The sequence below is a fragment of the Austrofundulus limnaeus genome, unplaced genomic scaffold, assembly GCF_001266775.1.
Source record: "Austrofundulus limnaeus strain Quisiro unplaced genomic scaffold, Austrofundulus_limnaeus-1.0 Scaffold389, whole genome shotgun sequence".
NCBI lineage: Eukaryota > Metazoa > Chordata > Actinopteri > Cyprinodontiformes > Rivulidae > Austrofundulus > Austrofundulus limnaeus.
In genome coordinates this window covers 1-18505 of record NW_013952791.1, presented here as the reverse complement: position 1 = coordinate 18505, position 18505 = coordinate 1, and the positions used below count along the sequence as shown (strand labels likewise).

At 38.8% G+C, this 18505-nt stretch overlaps 4 protein-coding genes across 5 annotated transcripts; 2 read left to right on the top strand and 2 right to left on the bottom strand.

Moving 5' to 3' along the window:
• The first annotated feature begins 1006 nt into the window (after window positions 1-1006).
• On the top strand, window positions 1007-5133 carry LOC106528546 (G-protein coupled receptor family C group 5 member C). 2 transcript variants are annotated; one of them, XM_014023738.1, is made up of 4 exons: window positions 1007-1707; window positions 2161-3164; window positions 4305-4411; window positions 4486-5133. In XM_014023738.1, the coding sequence occupies exons 2-4, from the start codon at window positions 2189-2191 to the stop codon at window positions 4597-4599; spliced, it is 1197 nt and encodes a 398-aa protein (XP_013879192.1). In that variant the 5' UTR covers window positions 1007-1707; window positions 2161-2188; the 3' UTR covers window positions 4600-5133. The 2 variants fall into 2 exon arrangements, with proteins under 2 accessions (XP_013879192.1, XP_013879193.1); XM_014023739.1 differs by having other exon boundaries at window positions 1008-1707; window positions 4308-4411.
• Window positions 5134-7015: 1882 nt separating this feature from the next.
• ccdc137 (coiled-coil domain containing 137) lies at window positions 7016-9862 on the bottom strand. The gene is made up of 6 exons (XM_014023737.1): window positions 9705-9862; window positions 9381-9520; window positions 9069-9294; window positions 8798-8880; window positions 8051-8130; window positions 7016-7951 (listed from the first exon to the last, which is right to left on the bottom strand). Exons 1-6 carry the CDS (start codon window positions 9788-9790, stop codon window positions 7772-7774), a joined length of 795 nt encoding a protein of 264 aa, XP_013879191.1. The 5' UTR covers window positions 9791-9862; the 3' UTR covers window positions 7016-7771.
• A 1055-nt stretch (window positions 9863-10917) lies between these two features.
• On the top strand, window positions 10918-13139 carry pde6ga (phosphodiesterase 6G, cGMP-specific, rod, gamma, paralog a). The gene is made up of 5 exons (XM_014023736.1): window positions 10918-11046; window positions 11147-11357; window positions 12305-12470; window positions 12582-12622; window positions 12707-13139. The coding sequence occupies exons 3-5, from the start codon at window positions 12316-12318 to the stop codon at window positions 12781-12783; spliced, it is 273 nt and encodes a 90-aa protein (XP_013879190.1). The 5' UTR covers window positions 10918-11046; window positions 11147-11357; window positions 12305-12315; the 3' UTR covers window positions 12784-13139.
• Window positions 13140-13463: 324 nt separating this feature from the next.
• Window positions 13464-17989, bottom strand: tspan10 (tetraspanin 10). Its single transcript, XM_014023734.1, has 3 exons — window positions 17758-17989; window positions 17102-17664; window positions 13464-15716 (listed from the first exon to the last, which is right to left on the bottom strand). The coding sequence occupies exons 1-3, from the start codon at window positions 17848-17850 to the stop codon at window positions 15410-15412; spliced, it is 963 nt and encodes a 320-aa protein (XP_013879188.1). The 5' UTR covers window positions 17851-17989; the 3' UTR covers window positions 13464-15409.
• Between the last annotated feature and the right edge of the window lie 516 nt (window positions 17990-18505).

Here is an 18505-nt window from a genome sequence, read left to right as displayed (position 1 = left end):
ACATATGACCGTCCACAGAAGGTGTGAGGAAAATAAGGAGGAAATGAGGAATGGAAAATGGACAGGCCATTTAAGATTATGACATTTATAACGTTTTTTTTTCATAATATTATGACTTTTTTTTCTCGTAAAATTAAGACTTCATCTCATAAAATTATGATTTTAATCTTGTAATATTATGACTATTGTCGTAATAATAAAAAAAATCTTTGTGTGGTCCGTCGTACATACTGAAGCTGAACCTAAATTATTAATTTTTTAATCTTGTAATATTATGACTTTATCCTCGTAAAATTACAATTTTAATCCCATAATATTATGACTTTATTCAAATAAATTATGACTTTATTGTCATAATAATAATAATTTAAAAAAATCTCATTGTGTGACCCTAAYACTCCGTCGTACCTAAGAATCCCTTCCTTATAATAATAAAATAACATTTTTGTCTTGGTTTAGGGTTAAATAACAAATAATTGTACATTGGTCAGTGTTTTTATGAGTTGAGTAGGAAAATGGCACTAATTTATTACTTTATGATTAATTACCCCACACTTAAATTCAAGAGGTTGCTGTTGCAGTTCAAAGTCACGTTGGTATAAAAAATATTGTTGACGGTATTAAAAACGGAATAAATTTAACAAGAATGTCTGTAAATACCCTGTAAAAAGGTCTCACAAAAACAGACATTGTCTGTATTTAATACTCTRTTTTAGTTCTGTTCCATTTGACAACATGTATTGTGAACAGAATTTGTTAAAGAAAAAGCAATGAAAAAATAAAAGAGATGAAGAAAAAAATCAATGACAGCTTTTAACCTTCTTCTATACAAAATGGCTTGTTAATGGCATGCCTTCAAACAAATCAATACAAAGATCTATTTTGTTGTGTAATTTTATTTGACTCTTTTTCAAATAGCATTCATTCCATTAACAATATTTTCCAGCAGGTGGCTCTGCTCTGCCATGTTTGTCCTCTGCTGAAAACTGTGGTTCACAAACTCTCAGGGAAAGTGTCCATAATGACTATTATTTTATGTCAAAATATTAAAGATGAACTTGACTGAACAAAGTTCCCAATTTATGGCACGATTTTGGGTTCGCAAAACAGTAAAATATCTTTGGTAAAAATATAATGCGTTTTAATCACAGAAGTAATCAAAGCCAAGCATCAATTAAACCCTAAAGCCAGTTGGAAAATCAACATATTTTTGGATGACTGTGGGGTCCCAGTGCAGGGATAAATGTCTCACTTGTGAGGTGAGTGGTCCCATTGTTTGGATGTAAGCAGCCTCAAACAAATAYGCAGGCTGGGTGCTAATCTAACAGAATATGCAAAGCTGTACACAGTCAACAGAGAGGTTGGATAAAGGGGCTGGATAAAAAAGTGGTTGGAACTCAGTCATTAGAGAAAATGCCCGAAGACGAATACAAAGCATTTGGAGCGGCTGCTTTAAGGGGACCAGTGGTTGATTAATTATATTAGGGATGAATAATCGAGAAGGAGAGGCCGACAGATGGAGCTTGTGATCCCAACCAGAAARCCAAATAAATGAACACTTGACTAGGTAGATCCTTTATTAAGGAGTCTGGTGGCTTGATGGGATAATTTGATTTTTCTGGAGAAAAACAAGTTTCTGGACTTGGTTAATCTCATCAGAGCGGATCTACGTTTGGACAGAAGGGGACCTGCTCTCACTGAGTCCAGGTAAGAACCGCCGGTTGGCTTGTTTTGTACCTAATTTAAATTAACACTAATCTTTTGTTTGTTTGCTTGTTAGAATTTCTGTGAAATAGGCAAATTGTTTTAAAATGCATGTTTCCTTTAAAAAATCTTCTAACAAGTTTAACTTTCACAAAATTGTAGAAGCGTAAAATTAACTTAAATAAATTTGTTTACGAATTCAGTGTTACACAACACCTTTGGCAACACAGTTTTTAGATTTAGTCAGACTTGAATACTTTTTTTTTCATGAAAAACTCGGTATGAATCTTTAAACATCATTTTTTGTGCAATTCTTTAACAAGGTTGTGATGCAGAAAATAGCACACAGAACATTTTGCTTTCAAACGACTGACATCTGTTTGACTTCTTTAATAGCCGACGATGCAAATTAAAATTTGTTTCTGACCGTCTAAGTAAACGAAATTTCTTTTGCAGCATTTAAACAGAAGTCTGAAGTGAAGCAATGGCAGCGACAAGCCCTCCAAAAGGATGTGGGTCCAACATCAGCTCCATATATTACAACCTGTGTGACCTGACCACGGTGTGGGGGGTCGTGTTGGAGACTATTGCTGCTGCGGGCGTGATGACCTCCTTCGTCCTGTTTATCATTCTCATGGCCTCCTTACCATTTGTGACGGACAAGAAAAGAAAGGGYATGGTGGCTCTACAGGCCAGTGTTTTAGTCTTTACGTTGGGACTCTTTGGGCTTACGTTTGCCTTCATTGTGGGTCGGTACTCTACAAGCTGTGCCGCTCGGARGTTCTTGTTTGGAGTAATGTTTTCTGGCTGCCTGGCCTGTTTGGTGATGCATGGACTGTGGCTTTCCCTGTTGAAGCGGAGCACCCGTGGACCCAGAAGTTGGATGTTGTGGCTGGGAGCTCTGGGTCTCTGGCTCGTTGAGGTGATCATCAACACTGAATGGCTCGTCCTCACCRTCAGAAGCCCATCTGGAGGAAGTGTTACCCCATATCTCCTCTGCAGCACTGCCAATGAGGACTTTGTAATGGCTCTCATTTATGTGGGGATTCTGACCCTTGCGGTGGTTKTTACGGTTTCTCCATCGCTTACACACAAGCACAAGCAATGGCGCAGAGATGGCATTTTCATCCTGGTCACGGGGCTCTTTACCATCGCCATCTGGGTGGTTTGGATTTTCATGTACGTCCGTGGAAACCAAGTGATTGGAAATCCCAGCTGGGACGATCCTACTTTGGCTGTCGCTGTTGTGTCGAATGCTTGGGTCTTCCTTGGCTTCTATACAATTCCAGAAATTTGCCTACTGACACAAGTGAACCCAGACCAGGAGCAACCTTTTGATGTGGAGGATGTCTATCCTGCAAGGAGYCTGGTGTATGACAACACAGTGAAGGAGCCAGAGCCAACACAGGAGAATCTTTATGTAGAGAATAAAGCTTTCACCATGGAAGAGCCCCGGTCAGGTACAGTGTAGAACACAGAGTGGTTTACAGCATTACTCTTTCATTGTAGCAAATACGAGAAAATGATTGAAAGTTTGGTCTTTTTCTTGTTTTGGTCTTTTTCTTGTTTTGATAAACAGCATCAAGTCGAGACATTAGCTATTCGTCTGATTCTAGGATGAATCTGGATATTAATATTTATTAGGATTTCATTGTTATCTCTAGGTCCTTTATTTTTTCACCAACTACCAGTATATACTATTATGTTGGCGTACATATACGTGTGTGTAAATTTCATTTTGGAGTAGAGTTTTGTTTTTGTGTGGACCCCAGGAAGAATAGTCCTTACGGTGAGGACTARTGGGGATCATAGACAGGCATCACGTTTGGATAGCAAATTGCCATGGAAAGCAAACGCTACAAGATCTTTGCACGAAAGAGTACACTTACTACGGAGCCCACGAGGGGACATGGGAGATTTTTTTTCTTTTGCGTTCTCATGCAATAGTATTGCGTTACCTCGCAATACCTTTTACGTTACCTCGCAATACCTTTTACGTTACCTCGCAAAAGTAGTTTGTCACTGTTGTGCCTGCCGGTTTATTAGCAAACTCACATGTTCACCATTAGCAAGTTAGCCTACTGCTTTAATTCAGCTTCAGAATGAATATATCACACAGCCACGAATGGAAGTATGTCATATGCCGATATTTTAACACAGTACATCCACGCAACATCAATGTCAATTTCACGAACTTGTGGCGACACATCCTGTTTTGGTAACCGGATATTTCAAAAATAAAAGTCTGATTTAATTCAGTTCATATACAAAACAATCTTTTGTGTGGGAACGCAAAACAAAATTGCATGGGAACGCAAAAGTATTGAGAGGGAATGCAAAAGTATTGCGTGGGAACACAAAAGGAAAAAAAATCCCCCCGTGTCACCTCGCGGGCTCCGTACACTTACACATATTTGGTGTTTCATTTTTCTTTAGCAGCTATACAAAAGCTTTTAGGCTTACTTCTTTAAATAAAAACTATAAATGAGAAGTTATAGGTTCCTTAGTTATGGTAGATGACTAGAAAATATAAAATGACTAATACTGTAATATACTACTACTACAGAATAATAACTAATTCATCCTTGACTTCTGTTTAGCAGAATCCACAAAGCCAGAGTCTCCATATGGGGTTTATAATGGTCAGCTGCGGAGTGCAGTGTACCAGCCAACAGAAATAGCCCTTATTTCCAGAGGTCTGACAATGGTGAGTCTAAAGATCTTTTGCATCACGTTTTTCAGCTTCAAGCCATCTGTAATATTCAGTGCTTCTTTCCACAGATGGACTCCAGTGTCATGATACCTCGAGCCGTAACCCCGTCTTTGAAAGCAGGGAGCCGCAGGAGCTCCCCGTCTCGTTCAGTCGAGTCTTCAACGTCTCAAGGACTGTCCTGAGTTCCACATCAGGGGAGAAAAAAAGGCATCAGGAGTTTATTAACAGACTTCTAAAATGTGCTCCATGTTTATTTTTTTGGATWTGCCTTCAGTAACATTTCTTTTTTTCTTAATTCAAACCAGGTTTTGTAGTGTTGTACATAGTTTGAAGCAAGCGGTGAAAATCACAGCTTCACACACCTGGTTAATCAGTACTGACAACCCTTCTTCTGTTGCTCTGACTGCTTTTAAATCTAAAGCGGCGCGACAAGAAAAAAATATCTAGATCACAACTGAACTATCTCCAGCATCAACATTCATAATTGTAACTCTTCATTCCTGATTGTAAAACAGTAAACCTGCTTTAAAGGGTTAATAATATTTAACTAAGTTTTAATATGCCTAATAATAACTGTACACACATACATCTAGTAAATTATTAATCTGCTTATTATGGCCTGATGCACTTAGTTGCTTTGTAAATGTTAGTTATGTTTTTTATTTATATTTGTAGTGTAAAAAAATCATGTGTCAAAAATAAATTGTAAATGTTAACATTTATTCAGTTCACTTTACTTCTGTGCCGTGAACACATAAATGTAAGAAGGTAGCTAATGTGATATACTGAAACATCAGTGGAACTTTTGCTGTGGCTTCAGCAGATATTTACATAATGTTAACCTGATAAGCCTCATATGATGCCACACGAGGATGCAGGCTGTCGCACTGCCTGCTCTAAGTTTTACAGGTAGGGAAATATGTAAAGCGGCACTGACATTTATACTGTCGTCAAGCTGCTGGGATAATATGAAACGTACCAAGACGCAGGACGAAAAATAAAACATGCTCATTTAAGTTTATAATATTCTAAATCAGGGGTGTCCAAACATTTTGTCACGTGGGCCACAACCATAAAGTCAGAAGGACTTGAGGGCCAAAGATATTTTTCCTTTAACTGCTCAACAATAAACTAAGCATTGAATACTTAAATTAAACAAATAAAGTAGTCAGATTTCATGCTGGAAATGGATGTGTAAATTATCCAGAAGTGTTTTGCAGGTTTCCCTTATTGAAAGAAATTTAGCAATTTTCTAGGTTTYAATTGGGGRAAAAAATAACCCAATTTAGTCAATTCTGATCAATAAAATCAGGATTTAGGTCAGGCTTTTTTTTTTGAAAATGCTCGCTGTATTCAAACGAATTTAATAAATTAATTAAAAGCAGATTGGAGCACAGCAAAATCAGCTTTTCAGTAGACGTCACTAGATAGATGTGGAAAAAGCTACAAGTCTGGTTATTTAAAGACAAACAATTGGTATTGTTGCCAATATTTGTTRTAAGATTTTATTTTGTGATAAATTTGCCCTAATAATAAACAGAAAGTCTCCATCCACATCAAACACCTGTTCCGGGGCGACAAATTTGTAAACAAATTAGTATCATTTTTGAACTGAAGTCAGGGGCCACACAAAAATCAGCTCAGGGGCCACAAATGGCCCCCGGGCCACACTTTGGACATCCCTGTTCTAAATGCACATAAGCTGCTAATAATGGGTTCATGTTTGGGGTGCAAATTTGAATAGAAAAAGCTTTAAACAAATTCGTACGCACACCTGCTTTGACTTGAAATGAGTTATGAGTTGTTCAAAGTTTGCAGCACGGGGGGAACACATTTGCTTAGAATTTGTTTTTCTTGCACTTGTCTGCGCGTGCACGCACACACGCACACACACACACACACACACTTAATAGCTTCACAGGGAGCTGCGGCTGCCTAGCAGCAAGCTGAGTCGGCTCCCCATTACTCCCACCTTGTACCGTCAGCAGCCGTGAGCACTTGCTTGAAAAATTTAATTGATCACAAACTGCAGTTCTGTTTGAGTAAGCAAGTGGACAAATGTTAAATTTTTTTTTAAATATTTTAATGTCTTCAGCTCATAGCATAAATATAAAATACAAACAGATCTTTTTCACAGTTTGACTCATAATCAAAGAACAGGTTTAATATAAGGAATCAAATTCATTTCCTTTAAAACAGTACTGTTGTTAGATTATTTCCTGCCTGAAATATCCAAATAACAGCTTGACAGAACCTAACAAATAAAGGTGTATTTATTTTATGCACAGCCTTTCACCGCTGCATGATTTTAAAACATTATCCCTTGATGGTTGATTATTAGAAACTTCACAGGATCTAAATGTTTGCTGGTGTTTTAGTTTAATAAGATGTTAATACCTGGTCAGTGACGCACTTTGAAATGAAAAGCAGCCCCGGCAGCAAATGTAACCTCCCTGAGTCTTACACATGAGCGACCGGTGGTGGATGGGCTCGGCTCAGGGGAGTGGGCGCTCCGGATYGCAAGCAGCTGTCTCTGCTCGGGACATTTCCTCATCACTGTGACAACAATCAGTTGACAAACACACATGAGGGAAAACAAAATGTCCAAACTGTTTAATTTGACTCACAAACCAGAGAAAACAACGTAACCTAGAAACACACTTAATCGGCTGATCGCTACTGAAAAGTAGCACGAATGAAATGTTTGTTTTTCCAAACAATGCATTTGTATTTGTTCTGAGATTAAGATTTAAACAAGTCTTATTTATAACAGCAAATCTTTGAAAGATTACAAACATAAAAATCTGCACAAAGCTGTCATAAGGACCTCACAATTAAAAAGCCTAACGTGATTTACTGTAAAACGTGTTCCGTGTCATCTGACTGAATACTTTCTTTTTTTTTTTTGTATTTAAACCAACAATACGATTAAATCTTTAATAGCAGCAACCAGGGGCTTCTTTCTACGTTTACTCATGACACTAAAATGTCCAGGAACATAGCCAGGTTCAAATTAACAAGTATAAACACACACAGGTGGATTGTAAATGCAAATAAGCACACACTTAGAACAGTACGGCACTGACTGAAGCTGTGTGCTTTTTGCAAGTTCATGTCCACACTTTTGCAACCTTGTTTAAAACAAATGTGATTATCAAAGTGTCACATAAACAATGTTTATTATTTATCGCATATTAACAGCCTGTGGATGCAAATACAACTTTAGTTCTCTGAAAAATGTCTGTATTGTGATAAGAATCCCACTTCAGGGTCATAATGTTACCGTCTGTGGGGATCATTTCTTCTGCAGTGCCTGATTTAAGAGGTTTTTTTTAATGTTAAGTTATAACCCGCTCAAGGTTTGAAACTTGCAGTCTTGGTTTGCTGCTGCTTCCGTTTCTTCAGCAGACGGTACGCCTCGACGACTCGCCGTCTCTCCTCCTCCACCAGTCGCTGTCTGGCCATGGAAGGTTTAGCTGCAGAGGCTGTGGTGTGGCCCAGCAGAGAGGTGAGAAGCAGCTCCTTTGATGCTCTCTGATGATAAGAGGCAGAAGATAAAACCCACGGTTAAACCGCTTATCTGGGCGTTAAAAAGCAGCGAGACAACAGGTGGTCGCTGCAGGGGAGAGTCACCTTATTTTTGACTGGAGCTTTTTTGGGTTTGGCACTTAGTGATGGTGGGGCCATGACAACTTCACCGAAAGGAACATTATCTATTGGAAAAAAAAAAACATTTCATGTTTCCAAATTTTGTCACAGAAAAGCAGCTGAACAAAACAGAAATACAATTTTCTATTACAACCTTGAAGAACAGGCAAAAATTTTTGGGTAATTAAAGCACATTTACTTACAACAACAGATAYGATTCTGAATAGCGTGTAAGAAGAATTGTTGCTAACGCTATCAGTCATTTAAAGGAGACAAGTCGTGCTTTTAAATCCTTCTTTTTAACATTTAAATCATTCAATTGGGGTCTAYATAAAGTGGAATTGAATTCCTCCTTATTGTAACTCCACAAGCCCATCTTCCACCCCTTTTCTAAGGTGTGTCTCAGATCAACTCGTTTTGAGGCTGCCTCTTCAAATCCAAAAGAGTGCCCCYCGTCCAGCTTCCAGAGCGGTCCATTCTAGTTTGATAGAGGGGTTTATGGCTATCTTKTGGCGCAGGAATGTTTTATTTACTAATTAATTTTAAGATGTCAACAATGGAAGACTTGTCCATCCAGACTTACATGTTGACAATTTGATCTTTTTTTTTTTTGCGCTCCTAAAGACTACAAGTACACAACAAAATGTATTTAATGGTTAAAAGATTAAAGGGTAAACATTACCAAAATGTGATAAAGTAGATGCATTCTCCAGAGTACTCACACATTCTTACCTACAAACATGTCTCTCTCTGTTTTGTCCTCTTTTCTGTCYAGCTTCTTCTGTTGCAGCTTGTTCTGTCTTGTTTTAGCGTACCTGCAGGTAAACATCAAACACAATTAACACAGTTCAAACCAAAATCAAAATTACAATTTATTTTACTGTGTCAGCACTACAATTCACGACACGGAGGTCAGCGTCTTGTAGTCCYGAGGCTGCAKGTTTGAGCCCAGGTCGGGCATCCAGTGAGAAACAACAACAAATGTAAATCACTGCAGACTCACTCCTTCTTTTTCTCAGACTTCTCCTTGCCTGCAGGCTTTTCCTGGTTGTCAGCGTCAAGCTCGGGCTTTCTGTCCACTTGGTTCTTTGAGAGGAAGAGGACATAGTTCGTCTCGTCCTCCATGCGTCTCACATAAGCACCTTCACTCTCATGTGATTTCCTACTGAACTGCAGGGCAGGTAGGTCTGCATCTGAAGCATCATATAGCTTTAAGTGAGAGGRGGAGGCTAGAAAGATAGAAAATAAACCAGGTTAGTCACTAGTTCCAATCAAAAACARTGCTTCATAGGCATCTGAAAAGTTTTCTGCTCACCCTTTCTAAGCTTTTTGGATCCCAAAGATCCAGCTTTCATTTTGTCTTTGCTCTTCATTATCTCTCGAAGTCTGAAAGGGATGTGTTCGAGATGGTCCTTCTCGTTCTTGGGTTTCCCATCTCTTTTCCGCGTCTTTTTACTGAAAAAAATGATCACACATAATTAAAAATATAAACGCTGGAAGGCAATCCATTGCAAACTTCCYTTTACAAGTTGCAATAAACTCATGTATGACTCACGGCTGACCAAAAACAGCTAATAGCTGAACCTACTAGCTAGCTAACTTAGCATTTTATGATTAAATGTTTGTTTCCCCACGTTACCTCAAATTCTGTCCGGCCTTTTCCTTTTGGTTATCTGCCTTGTCAATTTTATTCTTCCTTCGTTTCCCCATGACAGCTAAAAACATTCACAACCACAACACACGACACGTGGTACAACATGCAGAATTCAACTTCCGGACTTAAACTTTAGGTGAAAAAAAATAAGAGAAGACGTCTCACTCTGTTAGTTTTTCCGAGAGCTTAAGTGTAGAAAACATAATGGCGTTCACTGACGTCTGTCTTTATTCCCACCACAATTTTACAGATTTGAAGAAAAAAATCTGACAATTTTATTCAGAAACGTTTCTCGTAGTTAACCGGTCATTACGGATCAAACTGTTTTGTTGGAGTCAATTATCTACATTATAGACGATCTTTCATACGAGAAATACATTGACTCTAAAAGGTTTGTGACGCTTCAGTTTCACCGCTAGGTGGCAACAAAACACAATATTAGAGTTCAAAAATTATTTTGATCATGAAGAGTTGATGCTGGTAGGACAAGGGAAGAGGTAAAAATGCATTACAAAATGTTTAAAAATAAAAGTAGGAAAAACAGAATGACAAAATACAACATTAAACGAGCAARACATATAACAAATTATTGGATGCAGAAGTTCATTTAGCAGAGCACACACATGTGTAACATGTGTAACACTTAAACATGTTGAACACTAATAAAGTTTCACTGATTAGTATAAAATCAAAATTGTAGGGTTAGAATCAGACATTTGGCTGCAGCTAATCCGAGCTGAATGACTTTGGATAGGACTGGGTTGGTGCGACGAAGACTTGGAGGATTTCAACTTCTATCCTGATGAATCACTGGAGCACAATCTTTAGCCAGTCAAATATTTTAACCTCATGTGGAATTAATTATGCTTACAGTGAACCTGTAAAAGGTCTTTTTTAATTTAGCACAACAGACAGGTCTCCAGTGTGCATTATTTGACTTTCAAATCCCATTGCAATGTGATATATCCTCTTCTGATTTATAACACAGCTGTTTTTACTTAGCATGTGTTGAACACATCCTGTTATTTGAAGGTTTTTGCCTTTTATTATTCAGAAACTATTTGCTGCATGAATGCATCAAAGAAAGAGAGACATGATGTTATTGTCCTTGCATGCAGGCGATTGATTACAGATTACTGAGACAAGCTCCTCTCTACCATCRCATGCATGGATCGGATGTGTGTGTATTTGTGTGCAGCAGGATGGAATGGATTACCAGCATTAATGCAACTCAGTCTGCTAGACTGCTGACAAAAGGAGAATGTCCACCTATGACACACACTTTGTCAGCTGCAGGAGTTGTCTAACAGATTCAGGAGGGAAAATAGTGAGGTTTGAWGCACATCTTTAAAGAAAATAACACTGTTGTTTGCTTTTTGTTGCTTCTTYGGAAAACGCAAATGTAACTCTGGCGTTAATCCTTGCAGGACCGATGCAGGAGCAGAGAACTGATGTCCCCTCATGTCTTTCAAACTCCCTCATGAACACACAGTCCAAATAAAAATGATTGATACGTACAAGTGATGACAGCAGTTTATTGGCTCTTGATTGCATCATAATCTCCTCACAGAATAAAAGGCCTTCACTAATACGACTCATCAGCTGACAGAACACAACGAGGACAGACGAGTGCAGACGGTGAGTTTCTGACACAACACAATCATTTCTGCTTTTGACTGAGATGCACCTGTGCATATTGGATGCTTTGACCACTGTTTTATTCGTAAAATTCACATCATTCTGAAAGAGTGCTTTATTTTTTTAACCATTTCAAAGGAAGTTTGGAAAATAAAGTTAAGAGAAATTTGGTGGCCAAAAAGCAACCATTTGTTTTAAGGATTCATTATTAATATTATTATTTTATGTATTTTTCTGGTTTTTAGTCACCAGTTTCAGAAAAATATTTAAAAAATCAGACCAGTAAGCAGATAATAATTCCTCAGTTTTTTCTGTTTATTTAACTTTCATTCATCATGTCTGTACAATGCATGTTGCTGAAATAGCAGATTCTTTACTAACTGATTAATTTAGTCTTACAAAAGCAATTAGTGTTATATTGTAATATAGCTTTTTTTGTAGATGTAATTAAATAATTMCACCTTCATATTCAGCTTTGAGTGCATCAGATTATTTTAATAACATCACAAATGCTAGTGTTTAATCATATCTTTGTCTTTGTAGGATTTTCCTGTTTGAGAATAAAGTTTCATTTTGATGATCCTGGTGTTTTAGAGTAGTKCCAGATGCTTCTCTCTTCAAGAAAGTTTTTTGGGAGGTATCTTTATGTTAAACCCACAAGTGAATTCAGCATGTCCTGAGAGTAATCTGATTATGTTGAGGATTTGAAGATTAGAGGCATCGAGAGGAGATGATTAGAAACGTGAGCGTCGGATTAGATGTATCCGCAGCTCGTTTCTTAATTTGTTMGTGTTTGCAAGTACAGGTTAAATAATTAGCAATTCACACTTTTTTTTCCCCACAAAACTCAAAGAAACAGACATGCTGACTGATACCTGTTTGTTAAAYGGCATTGTCTTCATTTTAACATTATGAAAGTTTATTTTTTTATGACATCGTGACCAAAGAGAACTGAAGCATGAATCTACAAGTACCCAAACCTGAAGCAAAGACCGGCGGTAAAGCTCCTCTCCGAGCCACGGCRCCTGGTTCTCCACACAAGGGCCCCCCGAAGTTCAAACAGAGGAACACCCGTCAGTTCAAGAGCAAGCCTCCTAAGAGGGGGGTCATTGGGTAAGCTTCTCGCAAACACGCTTTCATGAATGTTGCAAAGGTTATCTGCAAAAAAAACATTCAAACCAAACTATTTCTACTCATTTAAAACCAATTGACTTTTATTGTTAGTTTTGGAGAGGAAATCCCAGGAATGGAAGGACTGGGTATTGGTAAGTACAACTTTAACATTCAGCCAGTCTTTCAAATCCTTTTTTTTAATTACTTTAATGGCTATTTTCTGATTTTCCTTTCAGACATCACAGTGATCTGCCCCTGGGAAGCATACAGCCATCTAGAGCTCCATGAGCTCGCTCAGTATGGCATCATTTAAACCTCCTTATTGTGAATCTTTTTTTTTTGTATTCAAAGGTAAATAAATGTAAAGCAGTAACCAACTCAGGCCACTTCTATGGCAAAGAGCTCACTAAAATGATCAATAATCTAAATACATGTCAGCATGTTGTGGATGGTGTCATTGGTCAATATGTAGGATATTTTGTTTGGTAAATCTATTTTCATGAYTCTTAAGCTGCCATTTTCATGTTCATGAACTCACGCTGAATGTGTGTTACTGCCGGAGGCTGCAGAGGGAGCTGGAACTAAAGATTTGGCCAGCAGGAGATTCTGCATAACTCTGTGTTTTTTATATTTAAAAAAAATCTGAATAAAGATTTGAATTTTTAAAAATTGTTTCAGGCTGTTTTTTTTAATCTTGCAAATTCTGCTGCAGAAGAACAACAGGAAGCAGAGACTGAAGGAACATGAGGCAAACCTCCATCCTCTAATCTTTTAAAGCTGATTTGATACATGGTTTTGTTCATTTAACATGTTTTATATCTGAGTTTTTCAAAATTGTGCCTGTGCTGGTTGCCTATTACTACCTGACCTCTTAGAAAGAGAAAACGTCCCAAACAGTAAATGTTTGTTTCATCATTCTTTAAAGCAAAGTTGAATTTAAGGTTTAAATGTTCTTGAGCCTTGATGTGACTAAWCAGCTTCAAATCCACCATATTTAATTCAAACAGCTCAGTTTTTATTCAGCTGCTAAGCTAACACAAAGCAATTTTTCAACATGTTTGTTTGTAGAAAAATACCTTCAAGGAGAGCAAGGTTACATGTGAGCACAATAAACAATATATTAAAGTAGAAACAAACAAAAAAATAGGATATAATAAAGGAACATGTCTTCAAAAATTCCCTTCATTGTCATTTGGGGATTTTTTTTCTTTCATCAAATGTATATTCTTTTGAAGCAGAAACTGTTAAAGTGTTGACTTGTGCAAATAAAGGATTCACATTGGGAAATAGTTATTCCCCCTTTTTACCCAAATGTTCTACTTAAAAAGGCAAATATTACAATTTTACCTTTTTAAACCCACTCTTATGTCAGGTGTTGTTCTAAAAAAATGCATATACCGTATCTGTTTAAGCTAAATTTAACTTAGAGTTATGAAGTGGTTAATTGGCTGGTCAAAGTTGTTACTAGAATAAGAGTCTGATTGGTTGTCCAGCTCATTGTGACCCATTGCTGGACTGGTGATCTGCCCATGCTGTACTTTTCCCCAATGAAAGCTAAAGACCTTATCTCCTCACAACCCTAAACAAGAACAAGCTGGTAAAAAATGCATGAAAAGTTCTGAACATTTAGTTTAAAAAGATAAGAACAGAAGAAAGAGGAACAAAAACAATTGGACACAGCATATTTTAAAAATGGTAGTTTTCATCRGTCCTGGCCAATTTGGCGCCCTTAGCAAGATTTCAGGTGGTGCCCCTCGTGCAGTTTTTCTAGATCTCACTGTTCATGTTAATGAGCAGCTGTGGAGGGAAGCAGTTCTAGGGGGGTCCAGGGGTCTACACCCCTGGCAGATTTTGTGTAATGCTGCGTTCCAGTTGTCCTCAGAAATTGTAGTTTCGCACTTCTGTGTCGTAATTTTTATCTTGAATGCTCCTTGATGTCATAATTTCGAGTGGAGAGGTCGGCGCAACATGACCAAACATGAGCACACATTACATCATGTCAACATGGCTGCTCCTCGCATCAACACAGAGTTAAACTCTTTACTTTTATGGTTTTTAGCAGCTCTGTGTTGATTACTTTACATTAAGTCAGTCGTACTTGTAGAACTTTATGGTGATTATTAGGAGATATAATGCTGTTTGTAAACTCAAAAKACCAWGTAGAGCACTWTWGTTGTAACAGTTTTTGTTGCAGAGCAAAAACAATAGAAACACTTTTTTTCCGACGTTCTGATGAGTTTGAAACTGGAACGCTTTCAACTCGAAACTGATGTCAGTCCGACTTTAGAGATTCGAGTTCCGCTACAACTGGAACACAGCATAAGATCCACTTAAAACTGTGTATTTTCCAGCCACTTGAAGAGCATTTTACGAAATTCTTGGGATTAATAAAACAACATGAAATCAGTATTTTATGAAGGTAGAACACTGAAAACTAGACTTTAACATGAATTTTATCTGAGATCAAAACTGAAACTTTCATTATCTTTATTTTGTTATCTATTTACACGCTAAGCACCAGGAGTTAGACTGTATCATATGATCATAAAACCTCCTCGGCACCTCATGCAGTAACATAGCAGGCTGAGAAACACGCAGAACAAGTTACCTTCATTCACTGGAGTAACCGGTGATTATTCCACAGAAGAAATCTACTAAACTCTGATAAAAAAGTATATATATTTTTTCATCCCACATTTGTAGCATCCCCTAGATGGACAGCACCCTTAGCATTTGCCTATAGTGCCTGTACATCACGGGCTAGCACTGTTTTTTTATGAATAAGTGTGATTTCCTTTTTTCCCCCTTAATAGTTTGTATTGAAATTTTCACTTTTTCTTTTTAAACATCTTGAAAGTCAAACTTAAAAACAATRAAAACAAGAACTCAAACAGCAGTGACTCATAACAGTACATCCTGCTGTGTTTCATCACTTTGTCTTATCCGTGAAATTTATGCCAGTTGATACTTTCCAGCAGGCGCATGGTGATGAACACAGCCAGAATCTCCACCCCGACCACAACCACTCCGACTGTCCCAATCAGGCCCTCGTGCTGCTTGATCCAGCGAGAGATTTCTCCCAGGCACCCGCCCARGAAGATCACGCTCTGGGCTGTGAACTCGTCCAGCCGCTGGGCTCCGACGCCGCACTGAGAGTTCCACACCGTGCCGTTCTCCAGGGGGTCGACGCAGCACGTCGCAGGRACGCCGCAGGCCAGCACGCCTGGAGCTGAGCAGTTGTAATATCTGAGGAGATCAAGCGAATTAAACGTTAATCTGTTTCATCCGATGCTTGATTTACGAAACGACTGTAAACCAGCTGTAAACTGGTTCRAGGACTACCTAGATAACAGACAGCAGTACGTAGACATCAGAGACATAACATCCACTACAACAAAAGTGATWTGCGGAGTCCCACAGGGTTCCATTCTCGGACCGTTACTATTCCTCATATATGTTAATGACATGTCTGCTGCTGTAAACTGCAAGCTGCTTTTATATGCAGACGACTCGGCTCTCCCAGCAGCTGGTAAGGACCATCASAACTTCACTCTATCCACGAATGGCTTGACAACAAGCTATCTCTTCATCTCGGAAAGACAGAAATAATTCTCTTTGGATCCAAAAGAAGGCTCAATGGTAAAGATCCACTGGACGTTAATTGTGATGGCCACCCCCTCTCCAGCAAACCAAGTGTTAAATGTGTGCTGGATGAATCACTCTCAGGCAGTCAAATAGCTGACACTGTCATCAGAAAATCCAATGCCAAACTTAAGTTTMTGTACAGGCAGACAAGACAATTTAACATTAAAACCAAAAAAATGCTGATTTCATCTCTCATATGAAGTCATTATGACTATGCATGTGCATTGTGATATACAGGCCTTCCCAAAAAAACTGAAAATTCAGCCACAGACTTCACAAAATAAAATTATCCGGTACCTCCTGAATACCAATCCTCATATATACAGTAGGTCACTCTGAGTTTGGTCAGGCTCAACTGCTTCCAGTTCACCTCTGAGTAAAACAACTGAAGCTAAATCACATACATAATAGCCTGCACAGTAACGTTCCCTCCTGTCTTAAGACCCTGGTCACTGTAAATGAAAAGTGCCACCACACCTGATCAAGCCCATTGTCTCTAGTTATCMCCACCTCAAAATCCTTTGGTCCGACTTCTTTCAGCTATTCTGGAGCCAAAGCATGGAATGATCTCCCAACACATATAGTCAATACACCGCATAGAGAATTTAAAATCAAAGGTAAATGATCTTCTAAACAGTCTCCGCAAAGAGGAGTTAAATCCCTTCACTACGCCCTCAAACTCATAAACTCATCTTCTCATATTCTCATCTGTTCTGTTGTGCCTGCATACCGTCCTGACTGTCAGAAACTCAATGACCTTTATCTCCATCACTGTACCTTGCTTTTCATCATTGTGTCTTTGTTCTCCCCCCCATATAACTCTGTCACTTAGTTTTTGGGCCACAATGGAAATCAGTGTTTCTCACTTTCTTGTGTTCTCCAAGTACTAATAATGAATGTACTAGATGTGTATGTACATACAATATTGTTGCTAAATAAAATCAATCAATCAATCAATGACACGAAACCCAGGCAGGCTCACTCACATGTTGACCTCCCAGTCTCGGTAGGTGTCCGCCCCGCAGCACTGCAGGCCCAGCTGAATCTCATCAGTGATGAACCTCAGGTCCAGGTCGTCCTGATAGCGCACCACGGCCGCCAGCAACCCCGAGCGCAGAAGGCCTTCGATCTGGTCTTGCGCGCTGTAGGCCACGATGGCGAACAGCACCTGAGCTGTGATGAGCACCAGCACCGTACCCGAGAACACCTTCAGTAAGCAGCTGTTCTCTCTTAAAGCACCAACGCACCCCGTCAGGCAGAGCACAGCCAGCAGGAGGCCCAGGGTCAAGAGTAGCAGCATGGGGTCAGTGCCGACGGTGCCGATCTTCTCCTGGGCAAACGATTCTTTGCTGATCAGGCCCCACATTCCCACACCGAGGACCACCAGGCCCAGARCCGTAAACACCAGGTTGCAGAAGAACAGGAAGTATTTTAGGAAATAGTCTGTCAGAGAGTAACTGAGGAGCTTTGAAAATGTAGAGTTTCTCTCTGTTTGGAATTCATTGGTGACAAGACCAAGCTCTTCATCCTCCGTTTTTGCAGCTCCTGACTGGAATCACACAGAAGAATAGGGATTCTCAGGAACATTAATAACTATTTTACCAGAAAAAAAGTTCTAAACAAAACTGAGTAAAACACTTACCTTTGGGATTAGTGGGCTGGTTTCATTCTCAGTGGTTTCTTTCTTCGACCACGGCCACGATAATGTCTTCGTTAGGAAATGTCTGCTCATCATTCTCAGTTCGTGGGAGACGATCCTCCCTGCTCTTTTAGCTCCGAGTGGCACGAGCTGAAACAAATCTTGGGGAGAATATCTGCAGCATGGAGAGACAGAAGTGAGTGTGTGGAGTCAGCCTGCTGTGTTCAGCCTCAGAGCGCTTCAAGGCCTGAGATTCTTTCATCATGTGAGAGTCACAGTGAGGGGATTAGATCAGACCTGAAACAAAAGGCTTTTGATGTGGGCTTACTTACAAAAGTTTACTGAAGTRAGAAGAGAGAATGGTCAAAGGCAATGTTTACTCTGTCCCATTCACTTTGTCCTGCAGTTGTTAATAATAAAAACTAATTTAATCATCTTTGTTGTTTAATCGTCTTCAAAAATGTCTGACTCTGAAATCTTAAAATCAGCGCATTAAAAACATGCATTTTCATATTTTACTAAAAGACACTGCCTTTTCAAACTTTGTGATATTACATTTTCTCTGATTAATCTTTTTTTTGATGGCCTCCCTTCTCCCCTTATAGCCATCCTCTCCACACCAATATTATGAATTTTTTTAATAGAAGAAAAAGAGGAAGAAAGAAAAAAAAGTGAAATGTAATGAGAAAGAGTGAAAAAGAGATTAGAAGATATGTAAAATATATGTTGAGAAAACACAAGACAGCACACC